General features: G+C 40.2%; 2 protein-coding genes across 2 annotated transcripts; both read left to right on the top strand.

Moving 5' to 3' along the window:
- The first annotated feature begins 1,636 nt into the window (after window positions 1-1,636).
- Window positions 1,637-15,410, top strand: LOC137295171 (uncharacterized). Its single transcript, XM_067826488.1, has 17 exons — window positions 1,637-1,940; window positions 2,072-2,259; window positions 3,012-3,331; window positions 4,281-4,427; window positions 5,217-5,349; window positions 5,728-5,901; window positions 7,863-8,002; window positions 8,093-8,269; window positions 9,735-9,775; window positions 9,871-9,905; window positions 10,225-10,325; window positions 10,553-10,723; window positions 10,896-10,942; window positions 11,642-11,746; window positions 12,848-12,970; window positions 14,940-15,081; window positions 15,407-15,410. The coding sequence occupies exons 2-17, from the start codon at window positions 2,131-2,133 to the stop codon at window positions 15,408-15,410; spliced, it is 1,989 nt and encodes a 662-aa protein (XP_067682589.1). The 5' UTR covers window positions 1,637-1,940; window positions 2,072-2,130.
- Window positions 15,411-22,092: 6,682 nt separating this feature from the next.
- On the top strand, window positions 22,093-23,699 carry LOC137295170 (uncharacterized). The gene is made up of 3 exons (XM_067826487.1): window positions 22,093-22,288; window positions 23,208-23,363; window positions 23,509-23,699. Exons 1-3 carry the CDS (start codon window positions 22,093-22,095, stop codon window positions 23,697-23,699), a joined length of 543 nt encoding a protein of 180 aa, XP_067682588.1.
- Window positions 23,700-24,002: the final 303 nt, after the last annotated feature.

Below are 24,002 nucleotides of genomic sequence, written 5' to 3'. Positions count from 1 at the left end.
CTTCAGCGATGAGAGTTAGACTGAAAGCTGTTCTGATATTGTTGCACTTATTGCGGTGTCTGTTACGTCAAGAACGGCCGTGACCAGTTGGTTTATTAGAGGTTAGAGGAAGAGAGAGAATCGTGACACGTTAGTAAATTAGCAGATTACAATCGCGTTGTCGATAGACTGACATTGTAGAAGTAGAGGGACTAGAGTGAGAACCAATATGGAACCGTGGTCATGGTGCCTTAAAAGTGGAGATGAGGTTCAGAGAGCTAGAGTGTCAGAGTGAGGATACAAAATCAGAACCTACTTGGCAGTCGAGCACACCTATTGTGCCATATCTACGCTGACATGAACTTTGTTTTCAGTTTCATACCACAATCACCGACAACTCTCAACGAACGTAGTGCTGTCCTGTAGGAAGAATGGGATAGAAAGAACCGAGTCGTTATTGGACGTTTCATTTGGAGCATGTCTGTTTAATCCGGGGATGTAGGTCACGTGAGTGTGTCTGTGCGTGCGAGCCCGCATGTGAGTGCGTGTGTGTGTGACCTGAAGGTGCACGAGTCATGTCTCGCCCCAGAGTGATCAACACTTGCTCCATGTCATTTGTGCACTAGTAGAGAAAAAGCCTCACATCGCCGCCGTTATACAATTTGTCCATTCTCAAATCCCAAGCGACATCGAGAAATGTGCCTTGGTCTATACGCCGATAAACGATCTCGTATTCTTGCTCCCCTAGTAGCGTCAACTGCACCGTTGTCCTAATTTCATTTCTATTTCATTTCGTAAACTTGTACAAAGTGCTGTGACTATGTATCCCAGTCCACCCAGCTGTCAATTGGGTACCTCGTTAGGATGAGAGAGTCACACTAAACTCGGTGCGCCTAGTGGCAGCAAGAGTTGTATACTCACCAGGGAGTTGAGACTGAAATACCATGTGCTGTTGAGATTGACATCCAGTGATCGAGGGAAAAAATACCAGCGCCTTGAGCATGCACTAGTACGTGGATATGTGCGCTATATAAATATCCTATATCAAATATCCTATATCATATCATATTCTGATTCAGTGTTATTTCATAGCAGTGTTCAGTCCTATACAACCTGACCTGATACAACTCATCGGAATGCTGCATTGATAATCCTATAGGACACCCTGTATGTCACAAAAAAAAAGAAAAATGAGTGAGAACTTTGTTCGTCTGTTCGCCTGTCCTGTGTAATCAGTCGACGACCAAGGCAACTTCCCTCATTCAAACCTTGTGGGGAGCCTCTCGCACTGGAGATACTATATCCCTCACCGGGGGTCTAACAGCCCAAGGCCAAATGAAAGATTATGTACCTTAGCTATCAGGGTGTTCACCGGGGGTTTCACCCTGTGCGACCTTCCTTTCTTTACTCTCTCCTTCAGCATTAATATCCACACAATTCACTAACTCAGCCTGAGATATTTATTTGTCTGTGTGACATTCTTCGTTCAGAAGTTCCACCACCAAAGGAGCCCATGATATACAGACAATATTTTAAAGGTAAATATGTAAAGTGGACGATTTAGTTGTCACAAAATGGATTAGGGATGCTTTAGATAAAACTTCAATCGATTCTTTTTTATCTCATAGAGACATACATCAACAAAGAGACCTCCCTTATTACTCTGTTAGCTTTAGATAATACTACTAGTTATTCCTGTATTGCCGAGATACAATCCTGGATTGTCTAGACGTTAGTAACTAGACACGCCAGTGAACGACTGGGGATTGAGGTTGAAGACAGCAACAAGTAAAGGGTAGAGGGTCCATCTTGGATCAGATTTACAGATTATTCTGAAAGGATCCAGTAATTAAATACACAGGATTCATGTTTAAATCAACCCTTATATGTCTAGACGTTTCTAAACAGACAAGCCAGTGGACGACGGAGGACTGAAGGTGAAGACAGTAAGCAAGTGAAAGGTAGGGGATCCTTCTTCTTGGGTGAAATTGCATATCATCTTGGCGGGGACATTATAATTAAATACACATGATTCATCTTTAATACAGCTGTTAATAAAATCTGTATAAAATATACATTCGTCTAATTTCAGACGACTGTGGCGTATCCTCAAAATCCAACCTTTGAGAATTGTTCCGGACAAGATTCATAATGAGTATGACGTGGATGTGGCCGTTGCTTCTGGCCACCCAGTTGGGGGTTTGGGCTCAGAATAACAACTTTATGGGAGGGTCGCTGACTTTCAAGGTTGTAAATACATCCAATCCAAATGCGTATCAGGTATCTTTTACTTTATAATGTCATATTTATGAATTAACTACTGGTCTTGCATGTTGACTGGTTGTGTATGCATCTTTGCACAGTTTATGAACCACTGCTGTGTGTATCCAGAATGAAATATGACATATCATAACTGGTTGTAGCCGTAAATGCATTTATCCAGTCAGTTAAATAAAGTCAATCAATCAAAATCAATCAATATTCCCATGAACACAAACCACTTATTAACTGAAAGTTGATATTTTTGCTTGTCAGTCGTTACATTCTGAGTGGCAGTTACAACATTTAGCTGCCCAATGCGTCATTGTAACAGCATAGTAAAAGCTGAGATGACAAGGCGGTACATAATATAACAAAACTGTAAACTGATGTATGTCTTCAAAGACAGGTCAGCACTCATGAACACCAGCCTCGAAAATTAAATGGCTTAATTTATGGAAAATATAGCTATCTTCAGAATATTTTGTTTAGGTTGTTACCATGGTATGATATGTGGCATTTTGCTAACTGAAGACATTCCGAAAAATCCCCCAATACATACTAAAGGAACTGCGATTCAATCCAAAGATTATTGACAACAAATGACTTAAATTCTTGATGACAAAGACACAGATTGTCAAATGCATATTTATCTTTGGATGGACTATGCCCTTCGTTTAAATGGTGTTCTCTGAAAACAAAATGAATATCTACAAATAATACTGACTATTACCAATTGCACATTTGAGCAAGGCTTTCTTCTTTCGTTCCAGATTGAGTTAACTGCAGTTACCGGATGGGTTTTGGACAAAGGGCCATGTGGAGTGACCTGCTCTATCAACGATCTCGGAAGAAGCTCAATCGTAACTCGGAGGCACATGCTAGACATGTATGGAGATTTATATTTTGGAAACTGGACTTCGGAGACTTACTACGAGCGCCATAACGTCAGTTACAGTCAAATATCTGACGAAGTATCGAAGGGAATGGTAACTGAAGTAATAGAAGCAGTGAATATGCCGCTCCGATGGGAACAGGAAGTCGCTCAAATCATTTTGGAGGTCAAGCCTGCAGCTCAATACACCGATATTGTGTAAGTGTGTTACCCTTCTGTTGTTGCTGCGAAACCCAACAGGAACGATGCTCCATTCGTCGATTTCCAAAACAAAAGTACCAAATGCTCCAATTAAGTTTCTTTGATTTGGCACTGTATCATAATTTGGGCGGGTCACCAGGACATTGTAGCAAGACGGGTTCTGAAGCTACTTCAGTGCATCTGTAACTTCGATCGCTTCAAAACAGTTTAAGATAAATAGACATTATGCCCAGTGTATATTTTGAACATTAACGAATAATCAAAATCGTGGTTTCGTTTCTCTTTTAGAAAACGTGTAGATATTCGTTTATGTTATGGATGACAGTTATTGCATAATGAAATTTGAAGAATATCAATCTTTAAGATGTTCGTTCTTACATTGCATCTGTCGCTTCGCATTATAAGGAGCTATCACAGTGATGTTAATTCCTCGCAGAGTTCGTTGGCAAATATCTTGTCACCGGAGTGGGTAAAATAAAATACCGCCTCCTTGGTTGCAATACTTTCGTCATAGTTCACAGTGATGTTAATTCCACACAGCGTTCGTTGACAAATATCTTGTCAACGGAGTGGGTAAAACCAGTTACCGCCTCCTTGGCTGCAACATGTCGTGATAGTATCAGGTGTGAGGTAATTTCGAAGGATTGGTAGATGTTTACCACTGTGGAGAAACTCACGAGAAGATATGTTGACAAACAAACAAATACCCCACAAAATTACCTTGGCGACCGGAACATGAACCCTCGATTGTAGGTGTCTGGCATACCCAACGAATACAACGATGAACAAGGAATAGTTGCGGCATCTTATGCCATCCGAATCCCTCACAGACTGAGGAGTACGAGTACGTATTGTCATTAAAAGCCAGTAACAAAGTGTACCTGCCATGATAATCTACTTTAACCGTGGGGTTGCTATTAACAAATCATGTTCATGTTTATTGAAGGCTGAGTGGTTCCTCCTGGAAAGCCTATGATTATAACTACAGAGGGGACACGCTGTTTCATCTCCAAGCAAAGATAAACACAAACCAAAGAAATGACACCATGCAGGCGAACGTCAGTCCGGTTGTGATGTTCAAACCCTTATACAAGTAAGTCAGTAAGAATATCTCGTGGAGTTGAATTTTGTTTTGTATTTATGGATGGAAGGATGGATGTTCGATGGATGGTGGATATTGGATGTTTGTATGGGTGGATGATGAATGGGTGGATTAAAATTTGCATTTGTCTTTCTTATATACGTATGAGTTAATGGAAGAGTGAGGGGTAAGAGGTTGCTCGCTAGTTGTATAAACTTCAGTAAAGCCGGCCTGGGTTTCAGAAATCCGATCTTGTGAATCCATCCAAAAATTAGTGCTGTCATTTATAATCGTTAAAAACACATTGCTGATTACATTAAGTATTGTAATTCCTCTACAGTTTCCTGGGTCAGTTTTTAATCATATGTTATATCATGTCATCTTTTTATACAGATTTAAATATTTTTAAAATACTCGTAAATTTGTTTCAAAATTAGATCTCATGTGTAACATATGGTATATTTGGGACTACACTCTCGTAGTAAAGTACAAATTGTAGTACTTTTTTGAGTTGATTCCCATCTGTGATTCTAACCCACACCCTGAGAGTCAGACACCTAATCGCCAGCACACAAAGTCAGTCGCCTAACCCGCTCCGCCATCGCGACTTCTTTTTAGTGAAATCAAAAATATAACATATCTTACATCTGACCACTTTCCAAATGACATTGTGTAAACACATCTTGTGTGAGATATACATCAGAATTTAGGAACATGGAGTATTTAATGACTTCTCTCTCAGACCCTTTAAGACACTGATTTGAAAAGTTTCCAATCCCACCTCTACTGTATGTCTTCCAGAGTTCTCCTGAACAGTGTAACAACCATCAAACTCGCAACGTGGGACAGCGATGGCGATCTTGTGCAGTGTCGGGTGGCACTGTTCATAAATGCCGGCGGTATACATCCACTGGACAACGTCACTATAAATGAGGTAGTTTCTTCTGTAGCTCAAAGCGATATGCTAAACTGATTCAGAAAGTAGCAATAACTCAACGGTTGGCTTGTCTCTTGTTTAACGCAACACACAGCAATATTCCAGCTATGTGGCGGCGGTCTGTGAATAATTGAGTGTGGAACAGACAATCCAGTGATCAACAGCATGAGCATCAATCTATGATATGATTACATATGTCAACTAAGTCAGCGAGCCTGACCAACCGATCCCGTTAGTCGCCCCCTACAACAAGCATGAAAATCAATTCTAACTTCAAGGGTTATTAATGGATGGATATAATCAAATATCAAATTAATGTTATATAACATATGTATGTATCCAAATGCTTGAGAGTGATCGTGTCATTGATCCTAGGACTGCAGCATCGAAATCAAGGCCTTTGAAGCTGATCGCTTCTTTGATGGGGGATTTGGAGCTATCGCCGTGATGGTCAGTGACTATAACTCGAAGCCTATGATACGGAAGGGTGACCCATATCCGTTTTTCTTAAATGGATATGTTGAGTCGATCAGCGATGTAGCAGTTCAGGTAACGTGTTACCCACACAATACAAGAAATGTAATTGTATATAGCCCGTAAGCAAGTCACGGCTCTTCACGAGAGCTTACTAAACTAGTATGTAAGAAAGTGAACACCCTTATTAGTGATAGATAAAATCAATGCAAAGCATACAATGTTTTTACGTAATAGTATATTCAATGAAGCCAGCATCTGGGATATTGCACCAACAGTGTCTTTGAGACATTCATCATAGCAAGTGTCATGTAATGGACAGAGGGATAGGAATAGCACAGTTCATAAATGCAACAAGAACCAGTCATGGAATTCCTGTTATTTCCATTTTCTGGCCACACATCCTTAGTAAAGAGTGTGGCAACCTCCAGCATCAGTACACGCCCAGACTCCCGTCTCATCGATGTCGTCAGCCAACGAATGAAGTCATTCCGAATCCTATGCCACTCGTTCCTGAGAGCGTTTGCAAATTCTTCTCCCTAGGAGTCGTAGTCGTCTTCTCACCTGGCGAATCAGGTGATATCACAAGTGCTCTATGGTGTGTAAGTCCGGTGAGCGTGCTGGCCATGGAAAAACAGAAGTTCTGCACTATTGGCGCCGTGTTGGGGTCTGGCGTTATAGTGCTGCAGAAGTGTTCCCTGATGTTGCTGGCGAAGGAATGGTATTGTCACGCGCTGGAGAATGTCGTCTCTGTATCTCCGAGAGAGAGTTCAAGTTTCCACGTATTATGACCAATCAGTGTACGTTGATTCCCACAACATCCTCCCCACACCACCACAGTACCCCATCCAAAAGGATTCTCTTCTTTCCTTCCCCTTTACGACGGTATATTCGCACCCGGCCATCATTATGGAACATGGTGAATCGGCTTTGTCCGTAATAACTCACTGCCAGTTCCGTACCAGTCAGCGACGTAAAGCCCTTGCTCACTGTAAGCTATGAGGACGACGTTCCTGCTTCAATGCCATTCCACGAAGAGGACAACGATACCTCTGATACCTGCTGCACGTAGTCGTCGTAGCATAGTACGTCGGCTGATGACATGTCCTAGAGCCGTTGCCACCGTTTCCGTTGCCGTGCACGTGATGACCCGGTTGCGCAGATGAAGAGTACTCTGATGGCGGTCTTCCTGTGGGGTCATCACACGTGGCCTGCCTGATCGTGACCTGTCTTGGGTGCTCCCAGTCTGCTGGAACAGCCTGATGATGAATTGTACAGTTTAGGGCCCTTGCAATATTACTGTACTGCTCATCTGCCTCGTACCCCTCTCTCTATACGCTGTTCGCCGTAGCATAATTTCAGTGGTTTTCTGTCAGCTGAGATGCATGGCGTTTTTGCCATTTCTACACAGCTAGCATGCTGATCAGTCAGCTGATCAGTTGGCGAACCGTTTCGGTGTAAAAGGATTTTACTTGACTTGAACAACTTTGACAAAAATTCAAAATAAAAAGAGTTCACTTTCTTTTACCCATGAGTTTACTTCAGGTGAGAATCAACTGTCCATACCTTTTCGTATGGTCTGATGGTCAGATGACAGTAAGGAACCGATGATCCTTGCAGGAATATCAAATTTCCGATGTAAACATCTCCAAATTAGCCAACTATCACGACTGTCAACACCTCTGACAGCTTGGCATGGTACATTTAGTCCGATCTAGTAAAGTAGTATTTGGCGGTCGCGCAATCTGAAACCAAAACTAGTTCTTGAATATACGCTTGTCAAAGGAAATGTGATACCGGAAGTAAGCTGGGCTACGTCTCCCACATGGCAAGATGGTGTGCGCAAAGGAGCCAGAAACCAGCTAAGTACCGGAAGTAGTGCCTCGTAAGGCTTACAGGCTTACAGGTCTTAAGGTGACAAATGGAGATCATCTTCATTATTTGAGGAAACCGATGTTTCGGAGTATATTCTTACTAAATTCCGTTTAAAGACTCAGTCTTATGATGACGTTTCTTATTTGTCATTATACTTTCAGTTCATGATACAGACTCTGAAAGTCATAGAGGCGCCGGAATTTGTTGCTCCCACGAAGAGTAGTCAACACGTGTTCTATGTTTATGCTGGTTCAACTTTGGAAATCCCTCTCTATGCCAAGCCATACAACTCAGCTTCAAGGTACGCACTGTGTTTGATAGTGTATCATTCCCTTTGCACATAAAGACAAGCAGTTCCATCATTATATATGTTTTTAAATGTTTATTTCAGTAAAGTGGATTTCTTCCATGTGAGGTCTATTCCAAGTCGAACGTTTGTCATCCCACCACTGAAATCCGACATGAATCGTACGAGTGATGACGTCAAGTACACCATTGTACAATGGCGCACAGAAAAGTCTGATGTGGGAACCTATGTCCTCGGTGCACTGGTTACAGACGACAAAGGGTAAACCGAACATGAGTCAATTCTAACTGTGCTATTAATATGTGGGTTCGTGGTGAGAGCAATTAATACTTAACAATATGTTCGAAATTGAACTTGACGACTGAGGACAAAGAATTTACTACTTTCTACAGAAAAAAAGCCAAACTGAGTGAAGTCATATCTTTTATATAAATATTATACTCTTTCATTCCTCAACAGGAAATTAAAAGAACACGAGGAACAAACATTTAACTTATATCATTGACTGATTGTTACTCGAGTGATTTAAGTCAGTAGAGGCTGTAGAACCCCTTAATCAGCATGGGGCTGGTACAGCTGGAGTTCGTCCTCCTTCCCTTGGGGCTGGCTGGACATGATGCAGGGCACAAGGTCTGCGTCAGATCGTGTGTGCAGACTGACACTCAGCTTAAATGGTTTGACACTGGCGATATTATAACATAGAGAGTCTCTCACAATCTCGCTAGCAACGCAACTATTTTTAGTGTGTGTCAACCGTCGTTGTGATCACATCATAATTCAGTATCTTACCTCACACATAAATGTCGTTTTCTGATTGGCTAAACGTTCTTCTATTGTTTTCAATGTACCCCACTTCCAAGCAAGGGTACCCCGCTGCCAATGGCAACTCATTCGGTACTTCGAGGTAGTACTTCTTTATCTCGAACAACATTGTATCACTCATGATGCACTGACATTACTGATGTTTTGCGAATGCAAATCGAAGGAAGGGGGATAACTCTAAAAAAAATTCTTGTGTCGTCTGCAAAATCTGGCGATGGCTACGAAATGATTTACCTGGCATTCCAACATATATATTTTGACAAAACGTTCAAATGTAGTGTCTTTGAACATTAACATAAGAAATTACACTCCTTCGATTTTACTAAGACAATGCTTGCGGGAAAAACCGCAAGATGCAAAATTCGAATCGTTTGATTCACTCTGGTTGTTGACTGAAGTGTACGATCCGATACCCATGCTTTCGTTCAAAATTAACATTGAGGTGTTCGGTAAAATAAATACATTGTTCACTGGTCCCTCAGAGCCCATGGGTTGATGTACCCTCGATGTGTACACCCACCAATGCCTCTCTCGTGACCAGTGTACAACTTATATTCGGCCCATGGACGTCGTGTCAGTTTCCACTTTTCGGGAGAGTAAACAAAGTACCTGATGTAGGCTATCAGTCTTTAGCAGTACTAGTTCTTTACCAGTACCAGTTCTTTACCGCTGGCGATTAGGTGTCATGAGAGTGGGGGTTCGCATCCCGGATTATATTCAGCCCTAAGTAGTAGAATCTGTACTGTACTGAGACGGTGTAAGCCCGAATATACTAATATCATATGTTAATTAATCCCCTTGAAATGAACTGATTTGGGAAGGCAGTTGGTATTCTATTGGTAATTTCTAATAAAACAAACTTTATAGGTTTTACTGCCACTGTAATTTTACTTCTCTGTTGCAGAAACGACGGACATGACAGAAATTACATCGTACTAGTGAAAGGTAGTGTTCTTTGAGACTCCGTGTAATGTATACACAACATGAATATAGCGATAGTCAATAAATGTGCTTGAATCACCTGCAATTTTTGTTTTCAGATATAAACTGTACGACCCCTGTTGTTGTGCCTGGAGTAAGTACATATATTTCCTTCAACACTCATAATTCATCATTGCATGAAACACCTGATGGTCTGCGGACGGGCTACTGTGCTAACATTGTATTTGCTGGTACTCATGCACATGTTTAAGACACAAATTCACATTTTTTGATAAACACCTTTAGCGATCCATTCATAGAATATTCACAACTGTTTTTCACTTTACACTAAACAGGATTCGTTTCTGAAGATAGTAATTACTTGGTATTTTTTGTACTTATGTTCTATATTTACTTCTATTTGTTCTATTAAATACGTTAAGTGAAATCTACATAGTGACTACTATCCTCAGAATCAGCCCTACTTTACCTCATTCCCTGATGGTGAAGGAATACAATGCCTCCAGAATTCAACCTGTTCCTTTCCTATATATTCTGCAACCAAGCGAAGTGGGTAAGAAAATTCACAGACGTTAATAGACCCATAGATAGGATAAAATATCCATAGTTAAATATCTATAACGTTCAAGAGGGAACTACATTTTGCAAAATAGTTAACAGATTGCATAAATAATACGTGAAACACATCGTGTTACTATAATTACGTTTTCACCATAAGGTGATGAAGACCTACATCAATAAATACTGATAATATCCAAAAATTACATATTGTTTGAACAGCGGAAGCATCACATCTTTGACGTATAAAGCGTCAACTTTGAAAGAAATCTCAGTTTCACCGCCAGTGCGCATTGCCAGAAATGGACAGAATGAGTTTGTGAGTGACGTCTCCATAACGTCATCCCAGATGGGGCGGTTTGATCTATGTTTCCAGGCACTTGATGACAGTAGGTAAGAAAGAAAATAAATAATAATCATATTCAGCACCGTTGGGACATGCTTTATTATAAAATTCAAATCCATTCTATAAATGAGGCTATTTTTTGTATTTTCCGTTTTCGGAAGAATTATGAAGTACAACCATTTCATGGAATGTGTACACCAGGATACCTTGTGCTTGCAGTGCACACTCGGCAGAAAGATGTCTTGGAATAACAATGGAAATTACTGGTCAGTACTGTTGTATTATATTTATGTAACTCGCTGTTGTATTTTGTTTTTATTGGCTAAAGCCATATATACTCCAAACAAAAAGTAGGGAATACCCTAAAATGTGATAGTCATATATAAACTTAAACTCGGTGAGGCGTTACCCTTTCTGGTCATTTGTCATGAATGTATCTGGCTACGTCAGAATGAACATCCATCCACAGTCAACCTCTGGTGTGGGATGACATCACAATGACTGACCGAACAACACTCCAGTGTTTTATCCCCTGGTACTCGAGTCCGAGTTTTGGTACCCATCACAGACCTACACTTCACGGTGTGCAAGGTGGTGTCGGTGAACTTACAGCAGCACAACACAGAAATCCATGACCAGCAATGAGTCTAGATCTTTCCCCGCTAAACACATCGTAATAGGGTGGCACCTGCGTTAAGGTGCTGGGCTGCGAACCTGAACAAGGTCAGGCGCTGCAAGAGGAGTGGGTTACACGAATTAAATCACCATTTACACTTATAGTCAGTATGATTCGGCGAGTGAATCAAGCTTTCACGCCATGACATTACACACTATTCATTTGGGAAAGTGTTAGTGTCCACAGAATACATGCTTCTGAAAGACTCGTTAAGACGTTGGTACTCGGGGTTTGTCAAGTTATTTTCAATAAAGCTATATTTACCTTTCTTTTACATGTTTATGTTTAGACCCATGCAGTACATCGCCTTGTGGTCAAGGTGTGTGTGAAAGCAATGGCACTGACTTCAAATGCAAGTGTTTCCCGGGATTTGCTGGTCGCCTCTGTGATGAAGGTATTTGTAATAAATGAATGAACATGTGTAATAGTCTTCATAAATTGAACACTATACATATTGTATGTTCACGACCTATCGCTGACCACGGACAGTAGGGTAGTCATGTGGTTGAGGTGTTGGTCACGCAAAAGATCCGTGTTTGATTCCTGACATGGGTGTAGCGTGTGAAGCCCATACTTCGGGATGTAAATGCTTATTTGTACCGCTTAGTATGGATATGTTGTCCTATATTATTCTTTGTACCTATACACTGTTTGTTTTGTTGTTTGTGCCCAACGTAATTTAGAAAACACAACTACCACAGCACACAATCTCTGACATCCGTGCGCCGGGTGTAAGAGCCATGGCATTTTCCAGCATAGTTATTGCCAGGTATTGCTAGATCATAGCGGGTTTTGCTGTGTGGCGGGGAGATTTTAATCTGCGGCAGAGTTTCATCTGGCGTTACTGAGCGATACGTATTGGCTAGGGAGTCATGTTTTATATCCCTTATATACAGAGTTTCCAAATTTTGCTTGCCACTCGGGCTTGCTATGGCTGAAAGTTACTAGCCCAATAAATAATCCATTAGCTCAATACTTGAATGTAGAAACTATAAGGAAAAGATAACAAAAAGGTAAAATATCATCATTTATCACGCCATAAGTTTTCAGGATATAAATGTGTATTATGACTTAACAAGTCGGAGAGAGTGATGTTTGTGTAACAATGATCAGATGATAAGTCACAAGCGTGTCGGCCCAGTGACTATGGAGATTTACTGGCCAAATTGCATTTATACTAGCCACAGGCTTACCGTGCCAGAGGCTATTTCGCATTCTGCGATTACCGTCTTCTCAGGACAACACCATGACACACAATTATTGTGAAAGCAAAACAGTAATGTTTTTTTTACCGAACCTGTGAAACTGCAATAGACCTTTGATCATATTTGCTCTACAGATATTCAAAATATTTTCAAACGTTTCAAAAGTTGTTGTTACAATGATGTTCAATCAGTTCAGAAGTTCAGAAGTTCAGTCCTTTTGTGACAAAACTTGAACGTCATATTAGAGTATGAGTGGAGAGAAAAGAATAAGTCGGATATTTCTTCATCAGATATCGACGAATGCCAAAGCAATCCATGTCAACACAATGCCAGCTGTCTTACAAGTCCTTACATGGCTGATAAGTACTTCTGTATATGCAATGCTGGTTTTACTGGAAAGAGCTGTGAAACACGTATGTATTACTTCTTTGAGAGGAATTTTAGAAGTTGGGAAGAATAAAAGAGGCACCTTTTAGGATAGCAACTTCCCGAGCGCGAGGCTTTGGTAAAGGTTCTATTACCGTTGTCAAACACATAATAGGTTTTTGCTTAACAGCGGTACTAGAATCTCTGCCGAAACGTCGCACTCACGAAATTGAAGACGTTGTTATCCATAAAGGCTGGTTTATAATGTACGTATTAGTTACAGTATATACGTCCGTCGTGTGTTACAGAAAGACATGTTTGTCTTATTTGTTTCATTTCGTCATTTTTGACACAGTAAATAATCCATATTTAATGATCCATGAGTGCAGTGGTACCCTCGAACTTATCAGTATACATGTACAGATATATAAGGACAACCATTCATAATATCATTGTTATGCGGATTAAAATGCATTGAAATTAAACTGAAATGGAGATTGGAACACAATGCACTATGATCCCAGCCACCACACGACGTTTATGCAGTGTTATGGAATACGGCCCGTTTCGCAAAGCTCTGGTAGCCTCCCAAAACGCAGACCCGTTAAAACAACACTTGTTATGGTTGGATGCATCCGTGATTTGTAAACTGTACCCTTGGTTAAGAAAATCCGTGTAACGAGTTTTGACAGTGTCAAATATTTTCATTAATATTTCATCAATATTCATTTAATCTATAATACAATGAATCACACACACACAAACATAAATAAAAAATAAATAAATAAAACCCGTCGCTCCTTTTTTGAAATTGCTAATTGAAATTGTAAATAACATAATGATTGTCGGAAAGATTTCAGAAGGTTTGATCACCAATACTTAAAGACGAATTTGAGACAATTACGCGTCAAACTGACGACAGGTGGCGCGACCTGTGCGATAACGTGTATGGCCTCCTTGAGCGTTGACAACAGCGTTGCGTCCGTAGATGGAGCTGATGAGACGGTTGATGAATGTCTTAGGAGCTTGCGCACAGACTCGGTGATACGCCTGAGAGTGTTCAGCTGCTGCTGTCGTCCTTGATTGCACGTCATTGAGCCTTCTCTGAATCTCGTCTCACAAGTGTTCTATTGGATTTAAGTGCGGACTGAGGCTGAAGGTTGAAGAATGTGTATGCTGTGTTGACTGAGAAAGTCCCTAGCTGCTCTGCAGGTATAGGCACGCTCGTTGTCCTGCTGGAAGACAAGGTTTCCATGACGACCAAAATGTGGCACGACGAAGGGTCTCAGCGCGTGATCAATGTAGCGGGCAGAGGTTACACCATTTCCTCTACCAGAACCAATATTCTGGAACACTATAGGGCCTAGTTTGTGACTGAGAGCAATAGCACCCCAAACCATTATGCTCGGACCTCTCCACGAGTCTCTTTCCAGGACTCAGTCATCTTAAAAACGCTCCCCGCGTGTTCGAAACACTCTCACTCTGCCATCGGCCGTCGAGACGCAATACCACTTTTTAACGGAGAGGACCACAGCTCGCCACTCCCGGTTACGTGCGTCTATTCCGATGATGTGTGGCCCACTGGAGACGAGCACGACCATGTGTCAACTAAGTCAGTGAGCCTGACAACCGGATCCCGTCAGTCGCCTCTTTCGATAATCATTGGCGGGCGGATAATCAATGTAGCGGGCAGAGGTTACACCATTTCCTCTACCAGAACCAATATTTTGCAACACTATAGGGCCTAGTTTGTGGCCTCTAAAACATCACAGAAAAAATAACATAGGTATCAGTTCACAATTAGATTTACACCAGACGCTATGTTGTTGCTGGAACAGAAAACTTCGATTCCCTGTATGAGTGCAACGGCGGCGTAAAACAAAATTCACTCAGTCATGAAAAACACGGTGTTTTTTCAATATTCACTCTCATACTCACGTGGTGTACAATGCGTTTCATCTGAATGCATTTCGTCTGTGTGTGAAGTGTTCTTCACGGTAAAACAATATTTTTCAGTTATCGACGGATGTCTGAGCAAGCCGTGCCAGCACAATGCAACCTGTTTCAGTGCCGGCAACAGTATGCCTGGCACCTATTTCTGTTTGTGCGGCACGGGCTTCACGGGGACGAACTGTGAACAAAGTATGTTTTTGACAATGTTAAAGTCATTATTTATCATTTTCTGGCAAACATTCGTGTTCGACAGGTCCACTTTGTTGCGTAATAGACATATATTTAATGCAAATATTTATGTATAAAAAGATTTTATGTTTCTATGTACAATTAATAGTATTTTTTGTTCCTTACCTCATCTTTACATTGGTCATATTTATAATCATAATCATATTTTCATAAATTACTGTTTTGCCGCATGTTTTCTTTCAACTGCGATCATCTGCTTGCATTGGATTGATATTTCTGAATTTAAGTAAGGTGTGTAATGGTTATATTTTGTCAAATTATGTTTATCTTTTGTTTTTCAGGTGATGATCACTCAGTGCATTTCTATTTGACTTAAGAATTATGTGATTAAACGCTATCATCTTGCTTTGAAAATGTCGCTATGCACGCAGTGGAGATATAGCCCACTAGCAGATTTGGTCATTTCTAAAATAACAAAAGACAGCGGGTAATCTATTACTCCTTTTTGATCATGTAAATCTATTTCAAATCCTCATTGCTCATTGGCTGGAGCAAACGGTGTGTCTCATTATATACTATGATATATTCTGAAAGCTCCGATTATTTATGGAAATATCTAACTATGGATATAGGTATTGATATGCTAGTTTCTTTAATTCCTACTTCAGGTTGGAAAATCAGCAGACGACACTTTGAAAGATATGAGATCATCGATAAGATCATCGATAATCTTGAACGTTGTGGTAAAATGTCTTCCATGTTTAAGTTTTCAAATCCGGACTAAAATATCACATCTCAAACTCACAGGAAATGCTCATAAACTACACTGCACGTGTAATACAGACATTAGGCTACTTGACGACCTCTATTTTGTTGTCAAACATGAAAATCGGGGGTCTGATCTTAAACAACCAGTGTACGTTTTGGGAGGTCATCTCATGTGGAGACGATTACATTATCGAGTTTAGTTTATGTACAAATGTATCTCGGATTCAACTGACAAGACAATGTCTGGTGATGACAGCAACATGATCACGATGCTGAATATCACAGTTACTAGACAACATTGTATTGATATTTCACCTTACCTCCATTATATTAGATTTGCATCGATATGCCTAACTAAAGTAAACATTATTTGATAGAAACAGGTGTGTGTTTCTGGCTTATGGGCAGCATTGTTTGAAAAATGGTGACACATTAATTTTGAACGCCGATGACAGGAAGATAGTGACACATTAATCTTTGAAATTAAAGATCAAACGTCGCCGCCCGCGTGCACGTGAAGCTCGTACAGGTACGTGGTATAAAATCGTATGGTTACAATACTTTTGATCACTTGAGGCAAGATGTCGAAAATGGTGACAGTACTATTGGTAGGAGTTGCTGCTATAATATTATGCCACAACGCGCTCCCCACCACCAGATGCTCCATATCAGTCAAAATAATGACCTGTCGTCAGGGTGGGGGTACCTACTCTCATTTGAGAGGGGCCACTTACACGCGAATAACCGTTATTAGACTACTGGGAAAATATGATCGTGTGGAATTGTCCCTGGAATTATTCCCACATCTGAAAGTGAGTACTTTGAAATATATATATTTTTAAGAAATATGTTCCTCTTTTCATTGATGCCATCAACTAATATAATGATGAAATGATGTAATGATCAACTATTTTCAGCACATCCGAGGCGAGGGAGCGCGTTGTGGGGACCTACAGGGTGCGGGGGTGGAGAGAGTGAGAGTTAACGGTGAAACTTGTCATGGTAAGTACATAGATGGTGAATAATGTTCGGGCACTTTATCTTGTTTGAATATCCTTTCATTGACTCATTTATACACTTTCCATTCTTACTTACAGCTCAAAATCATCATGGTGTTGATGCCATTAGTGCTAACGGGGCGTGGTGGGCGAGCTGTCTTATGTGCTGTGCTAGTAAGGGACAAGTCCTAGGATCGATCCCCACTTGTGACCTCGAGTTAAAGCTTTAGCCGAAAACATATCCGAAGTTTACAGTGGACCAATGCTATGCAGATTTACACTGATCGATCTAAGTGCCCAGTGTCCGATCATGATGGCTGCAGGTATCTTCATATACATTGATGAAAGAGATATTTCTGTACGTTGGCTCATCACTTATCAGTATTTTCTGCTGAACCTGTAGCAATCATTGAAGCTTTGCGCTGGATTCGTTGTTTTTTTTTTAGACCTACATCTTCGGTCATTCTTAGTAACTTTGGCAGTGCTGTACAAGTACAGGTTCCTCCCAGCAAGGTTAGATTATTATATTCGACCTTTTTAATGAATTAAGTAAGGATGTTTTAGATGTTGAATTGTCATGGATACCTGCTCACGTTGGACCATTTGGAAATGGAAAACTGACAAATTTACGTACCTTGGTGATGGCCTTCACCTCTGGTGATGTCTCTGACCTTGGCTTGATTCAGCAGGAGTGGTGCAATTTCATGTCTTAAGTAGTCAGTTTTGAACATGGAATTACATGAGGTGAAGGTACAAAACACTGATTAAAAAGATCATCGATAAATTGTCAGTAAATTATACTACCCATGAAAAGTTTAGACTGACTCACATACTTCAGTCAACTGTTCTGAACTAGATTGCGCAAAATAACCCATGCTGTAAAAAGGAAATGATGTATTGTTTCACAAATTCGTAACGTTGAAAAGATTATTGTCATGAATTCAGTAAATAGTGAAACTGGGTGAAAATTGGCGAATTCGTAACAAAACGTTACACACAAAACGCATCTGTTCTTGTGCACTGTGTTTGCACATGTTTTTTCAGTAGTGTAGTGCCTGATCCTTGTGCAATTCATCCGCATGAGGTTTGCAATTGTTTTCCCCAGGTTAGAGGATAAATTCATCTTCGATATAACCATATACAAACGGATAAGATACAGAGAGTGCTTTAAGTGGTCTAAACTTTTGATGAGTATGTATTAACTTTTGACTTTAGGGAAGGAATGCCTAATCACCATCTTCACTTTGACTGGCAACATAGTCAACACGATTGTGCGTCCCGTTGCTTTTAGATCGACTTTGGCCCATGAAGACAAATTGCCGTTTCCAATGCCTCTGAATATTGTGCATTAAAGAAAAACCTCAATTTCGGGATTTGTTGGATGCTTCTTTAGGGTCAGCAGCAATCGAATCATTTTGACGGCTGTGGACAGCAAGACTTTTCACAGTTGTTCGTTGTAGACAATCACTAAAAAGGATTTTTAGAGAAATCACTTACTTTGCATCTAGCAGTGATCTGTGGAGCGATACCATTTTCATCCGCTTTCTTTCATAAGGTCTTTTCGTTTCAAAGTGACAACTTGGAGCTTGAAGACTTGCTTCAGCCATGTCTCTAACAGCTTCAGATCACAGACGTTTACGTGACCTGGCCAGTTCTCGGACATACAGTTGGAAAAGACAAACTCTGTTGATAGCAAAGTTGAATTGTGGGCAACTGTATCGTACCTAAGATTTTAACCCTCTTTTATATCATTTTTACTTTGGTGTGTCATATGCGACCAACATTTGTTCAAGAAAAAGGTGTGGGGTGAGGAGTGGCGACTGTGTGCTCTGAAGGGTACAAAAACCTAATAATTATTCAATTCAATTTCAATAATTTTAATTTTATTGACACAGGTGTACGAGGCATTCAGCCCACAAAAGTTAAAAAAACCTAGGACTGGAGACCGGGTGCAGGGTGCAGTGTCCACAAAACTACACAATTCGATTTCAATATGTTATTTATAACGGGTGTGTCGGGATTACAATAGCATTTCAATCCCACTACTAACATAAAGACAATACAAACTGTTGACATAAGGACAGTGTCTTAAACCCACTCTTGACATAAGGGCAAATATTCTTCCACAAATTGTTGACAAAGAGAAAATACCTAAGCTTTCAACCCACTTTTGACATAAGGACAATACCTATTCCACCCACTGTTTACATCAGGACAATACCTTTCAACCCACACTTGACATCAGGACAATACATTTCAACCCACTCTTGACATCAGGACAATGCCTTTCAATCCATTCTTGACATCAGGACAATGCCTTTCAAACCACTATTGACATCAGGACACAATATTTCAAACCACTATTGACATAAGGTCAGTAGGCTTACTTATGATGTGAGAGAGACACACATGTGGCTCTGAACTCTGAAGAAACATCTGTTCACATATACTCTAAATAACTCAATCGAATGCGTGAACTACAATGCGTTTCATCTAAATGCCATCAGTCTGTGTTCTTTCACTGTTAAACAATATTTTTCAGCAATAGACGGATGTCTGAGCAAGCCGTGCCAACACAATGCAACCTGTTTCAGTGCCGGAAACAATATGCATGACACCTATTTCTGTATGTGCGGCAAGGGCTTCACGGGGACGAACTGTGAACAAAGTATGTTTCTGAAAAATTTAACGTCTTTATTATACTTTTCTAGCAAACAGTCTTGTTCAACAGGTCCACTTTGTTACGTATATATTAATGTATATATTTTTATGTATAAAAGATTTTATGTTTCTATGTATAATCAATACTATTTTTATATTTAGTAAAGATCTGTTTTCAGAATACCTTAGCTCATCTTTACATTGGTCATATTCATAATCATAGCTTCATAAATTAACATATTGCTGCATATTTTCTGTTCAACTGCAAGCATCTACTTGCATTGGACTGATATTTCTGAATTTAAGTAAGGTGTGTAACGGTTATATTTTGTCAACTTATGTTTATCTTTTCTGTTTTTCAGGTTAAGATCACATTGTGCATTTCCAGTGACAATGATGATTAAACGCTATCATCTTGCTTTGATAATGTCGTTATTCACGATACAACGTAGTGAAAATATATCCCAGTAGTAGATTTGGCCATCTCTAAAATCTAAAAGAGAGAGTGGGTAATTACTACTCCTTTCCGATCATGTATATCTATTTCAAATCCTCAACCTGTACAATGCACCTCATATAAACCTACCCACACAAATAGCGACATGTCACTCTTAGCCAGACGTTGTTTGATCAGGGTTACAACATTCAAGGCCTCAGAAAAGTTGTCAAGAAGTTTTATGGTAGACACGTGAAGGAAATATCCAAATTTGATCCATCAGTGACAAAACATGATGCCCGATTCCATGTTTTGACTTACACCATACTTGTAGCTATTAGACTGTAATACATTAAACTCGGACCCACCAATAATAAGTGCTGTCAGGTACGGTGACAACTGGAACCGCACTTGGAGTTACAGCAATCTCTGGTCTGTGGTTCCAGATTTGTACCATATCTTTTTTGTCAGATGGAGACTGGACACGTGTTGGCATCTCGACGGGCACCACTGTTGGGGAAGGATCAGATCATCCAGTATCTTTTCTATTTGATAAACATGACATGCTGATATAGGCGGGTTCATTGTTCGAAGAAAACGATTTGTCTCATTATATACTTAGGCAAATATCTAACTATGGATGTAGATATTGGTACACTAGTTTCTTTAATTCCTACTTTTAAACGTTTTTGATTGATATCAGTCATCGTTGATCTTGAATCATGATGTGAAAAGTCTTGGTCCAATTTCCATGTTTGATTTTCCAAATCCGAGCTGAAATCCCGCATCTAAAGACATACGAAATAAATGTATAGTTAGAAACTACAGTATGTATAGTATAGACATTAAGCTATTTATAATACATAATGGAAGTGTACCCCTCCATATTGTTGTCAAACCTGAAAATCGGGTGTGTGGATCATGGACTAATCAGTAGTTATTGAGAAGAAGGTTTGTAAATACATCCAAGCAGCAGGTATGAGATATCTCTTATTGTCTAATCTTGTTATTATTCATTGTACACGTAAATCATTCATACAATTATTAATAGTTGTAGCAGCCATAATATCAAGATTGTCCTGTACGTCAGAGCATACATATCGAAAAGCGTATTGCAACGCAGCATGTTTTTCATGAGTGAGTGAGTTTAGTTTTACCTGCTCTCAACAAATAAATTATCTATATTTTTAAATTTAGCTATAGCATATAAACTCCTCTTTCAATGTTTCACCATTCATCTTAGTAGGACTTTATATGTAAACTGACAGAGCGGAACCAATTTAGATTTGAACCACGTTTACGTCATGACGACACACGCCCATGAGTGCAATGCTAGGTACACGCGACATAAGAGAGCACCTGTCGTAGTGGAAATGGCACTAGCATGGGTCTGATTTCCTATATTTTGTTTCAGAACTTCTTTTACGGTAGTTGTTACCCTGATACTTCTCCGGACATTGCCACTAGTTTCGTACCACTTTGATAACTAAAACTGGGAGTGTACATTTGTTTTCTGTCAGATACACGACCCTGCACAAGGCAGCACTGTTTGAATGTCTTCACCTTCTCTGAAATGTCCTCAAGGAATACGACAAGGCAACGCCAGTTGGGAACATTCGCATTTTTAGCGATGTGTATGGCAGGGAACAGTCCTGAGTTGATGACGAGCCTAACTATTGTGACGGAGCCAAGATCATTTATATTATTTTAGACAAACAGTTTGTAATAAATAGTCATGCCAATTTGCAAAGTGTATTTTTATAACCCTATGAACTGGGACAATGTGCATTCGGTCAAGCTGAATTATACTCTTCATATCCTACCCATTTTGATCTAAATTGATTTCTTGGTGAATCTGTAGTCGCGGATGTCCTTGTTGACAGTAATTTGTTCCTAATGTGACACTGATGAACGTGACCGCATCAACATTCCGTCGATAAATGTATATAAAATACAAGCCCGTGACAGCCCTAAATCATTATAATTTTACACGAAGCACGTGCAAAACTCAATAACTCAAAGCAACATTTGCATTTTATTCAGCTGGCAACCGATCAAATCCCCAGTTAAGAATAAAATGGAGTACAACTGACCCGAGGGGCTACACTGCCGTAGGTGATCTTTTGCGATCAGATTTGTTGTTCTACCCTAGATATCACCTGATATGACACGCGTAGGATGTTGTGGAAAGGCTTCGGTCTTCGTCAAGGCATCAGCTTTCTTGTTTCTCTTTGCATTTGGCCTTCTCCTTCTGGGGTTCGGGACGCCACAATGGAGTGCAAGAGGAGGACAAAGCGAAGGACTCTGGGAGAGATGCACCGGGAGCATGTGTGTCTCAACTCTTGATGATCCGCTCGGAGGTATGTCTAACACCTTGAATATTGCTGAAGTTCCGATATCCGAAAAGCGAATCTCACAGATCCGTTTACGTATGTCTATAGCGAAAGGTTCATGACTGTACATTTGTTCGGTTATGGTTTACAGATATTTACTGGGGAAGGCCCACTCAGTGTGACTGAACATTATTCCCTGTATCTTACAGATCCGTTTACGTATGTCTATAGCGAAAGGTTCATGACTGTACATTTGTTCGGTTATGGTTTACAGATATTTACTGGGGAAGGCCCACTCAGTGTGACTGAACATTATTCCCTGTATCTTACAGATCCGTTTACGTATGTCTATAGCGAAAGGTTCATGACTGTACATTTGTTCGGTTATGGTTTACAGATATTTACTGGGGAAGGCCCACTCAGTGTGACTGAACATTATTCCCTGTATCTCACAGATCCGTTTACGTATGTCTATAGCGAAAGGTTCATGACTGTACATTTGTTCGGTTATGGTTTACAGATATTTACTGGGGAAGGCCCATTCAGTGTGACTGAACATTATTCCCTGTATCTCACAGATCCGTTTACGTATGTCTATAGCGAAAGGTTCATGACTGTACATTTGTTCGGTTATGGTTTACAGATATTTACTGGGGAAGGCCCACTCAGTGTGACTGAACATTATTCCCTGTATCTCACAGATCCGTTTACGTATGTCTATAGCGAAAGGTTCATGACTGTACATTTGTTCGGTTATGGTTTACAGATATTTACTGGGGAAGGCCCACTCAGTGTGACTGAACATTATTCCCTGTATCTTACAGATCACGTATTAAAATGTTTACAAGGGAAAAAGGCCGACACTGTGATTGTACGTTTTGTTATTGCCATATGTAGTCTATAAGGATGTACATACCACGTCATTGTATCATTTTTCCTCTTTCAGACGAAGGCTGGTTTCAAACCGTGCAAGGGCTTGTGACGATCGGCTTGATCCTTGCTACGATCGGCGTCATACTAACTTTCATCATAATGTGTGATGCAGATCGCACACACAAAAAAGCAATCCGGATTGCAGCAATCGTGCACGCCTTTGTCCCAGGTAGGACAAGATGGAGGCCAGTCCAAAGTCAATAATAGCCAATTGTTTAAATTACAAAACATAAAACTAACATCAAATACAACTCTGTCTACCGGCGGTCATCTAACCATAGTGTAGGCTGATTCTTCTATAAATCTCTTTACAGCTGGCTTGATCTTGAGCGGTGTGTTTGTTTACTGGATCAGAGGCGAAATCTATTTCGCCGTCTTCTACCTGGGGTTTTCCTGGGGAATCACCCTCACTGCCGTCTTTGTCTTAGTCGTGGCCGGCATCCTCCTCGCCGTCGACACTGACAGCAAACATCTCGAGGAGTGTAAAGAAGATCCAAGTACATGAGGCACAGACCTTGATTTCACAATGTCAAGGTCACGGTGTTGATACAAAGTCAGTTGGAGGAAGGCATATCTTTCTATTGTGAATGCTACCTGTTCTAAACTAATTATTTATCTGCCTTGTGTTCTTTGATTTCTTGATATGAAATTTTAAAAAATCATTTATGTGCATACGTCTGTGTTTATAAACGTTTGTGTATGTGTTTGTGTCCTCATTATTCATCTGTCTTGTGTTCTTAGATTTGTTGATCTGAAATTAAAAAAACAACAACCCAAAACAGTACATACGTCTGTGTGTATAAACGTT

This window comes from Haliotis asinina, chromosome 8 (assembly GCF_037392515.1).
Source record: "Haliotis asinina isolate JCU_RB_2024 chromosome 8, JCU_Hal_asi_v2, whole genome shotgun sequence".
NCBI classification, from domain to species: Eukaryota; Metazoa; Mollusca; class Gastropoda; order Lepetellida; family Haliotidae; genus Haliotis; species Haliotis asinina.
This window is presented reverse-complemented; position numbering and strand designations above follow the sequence as displayed.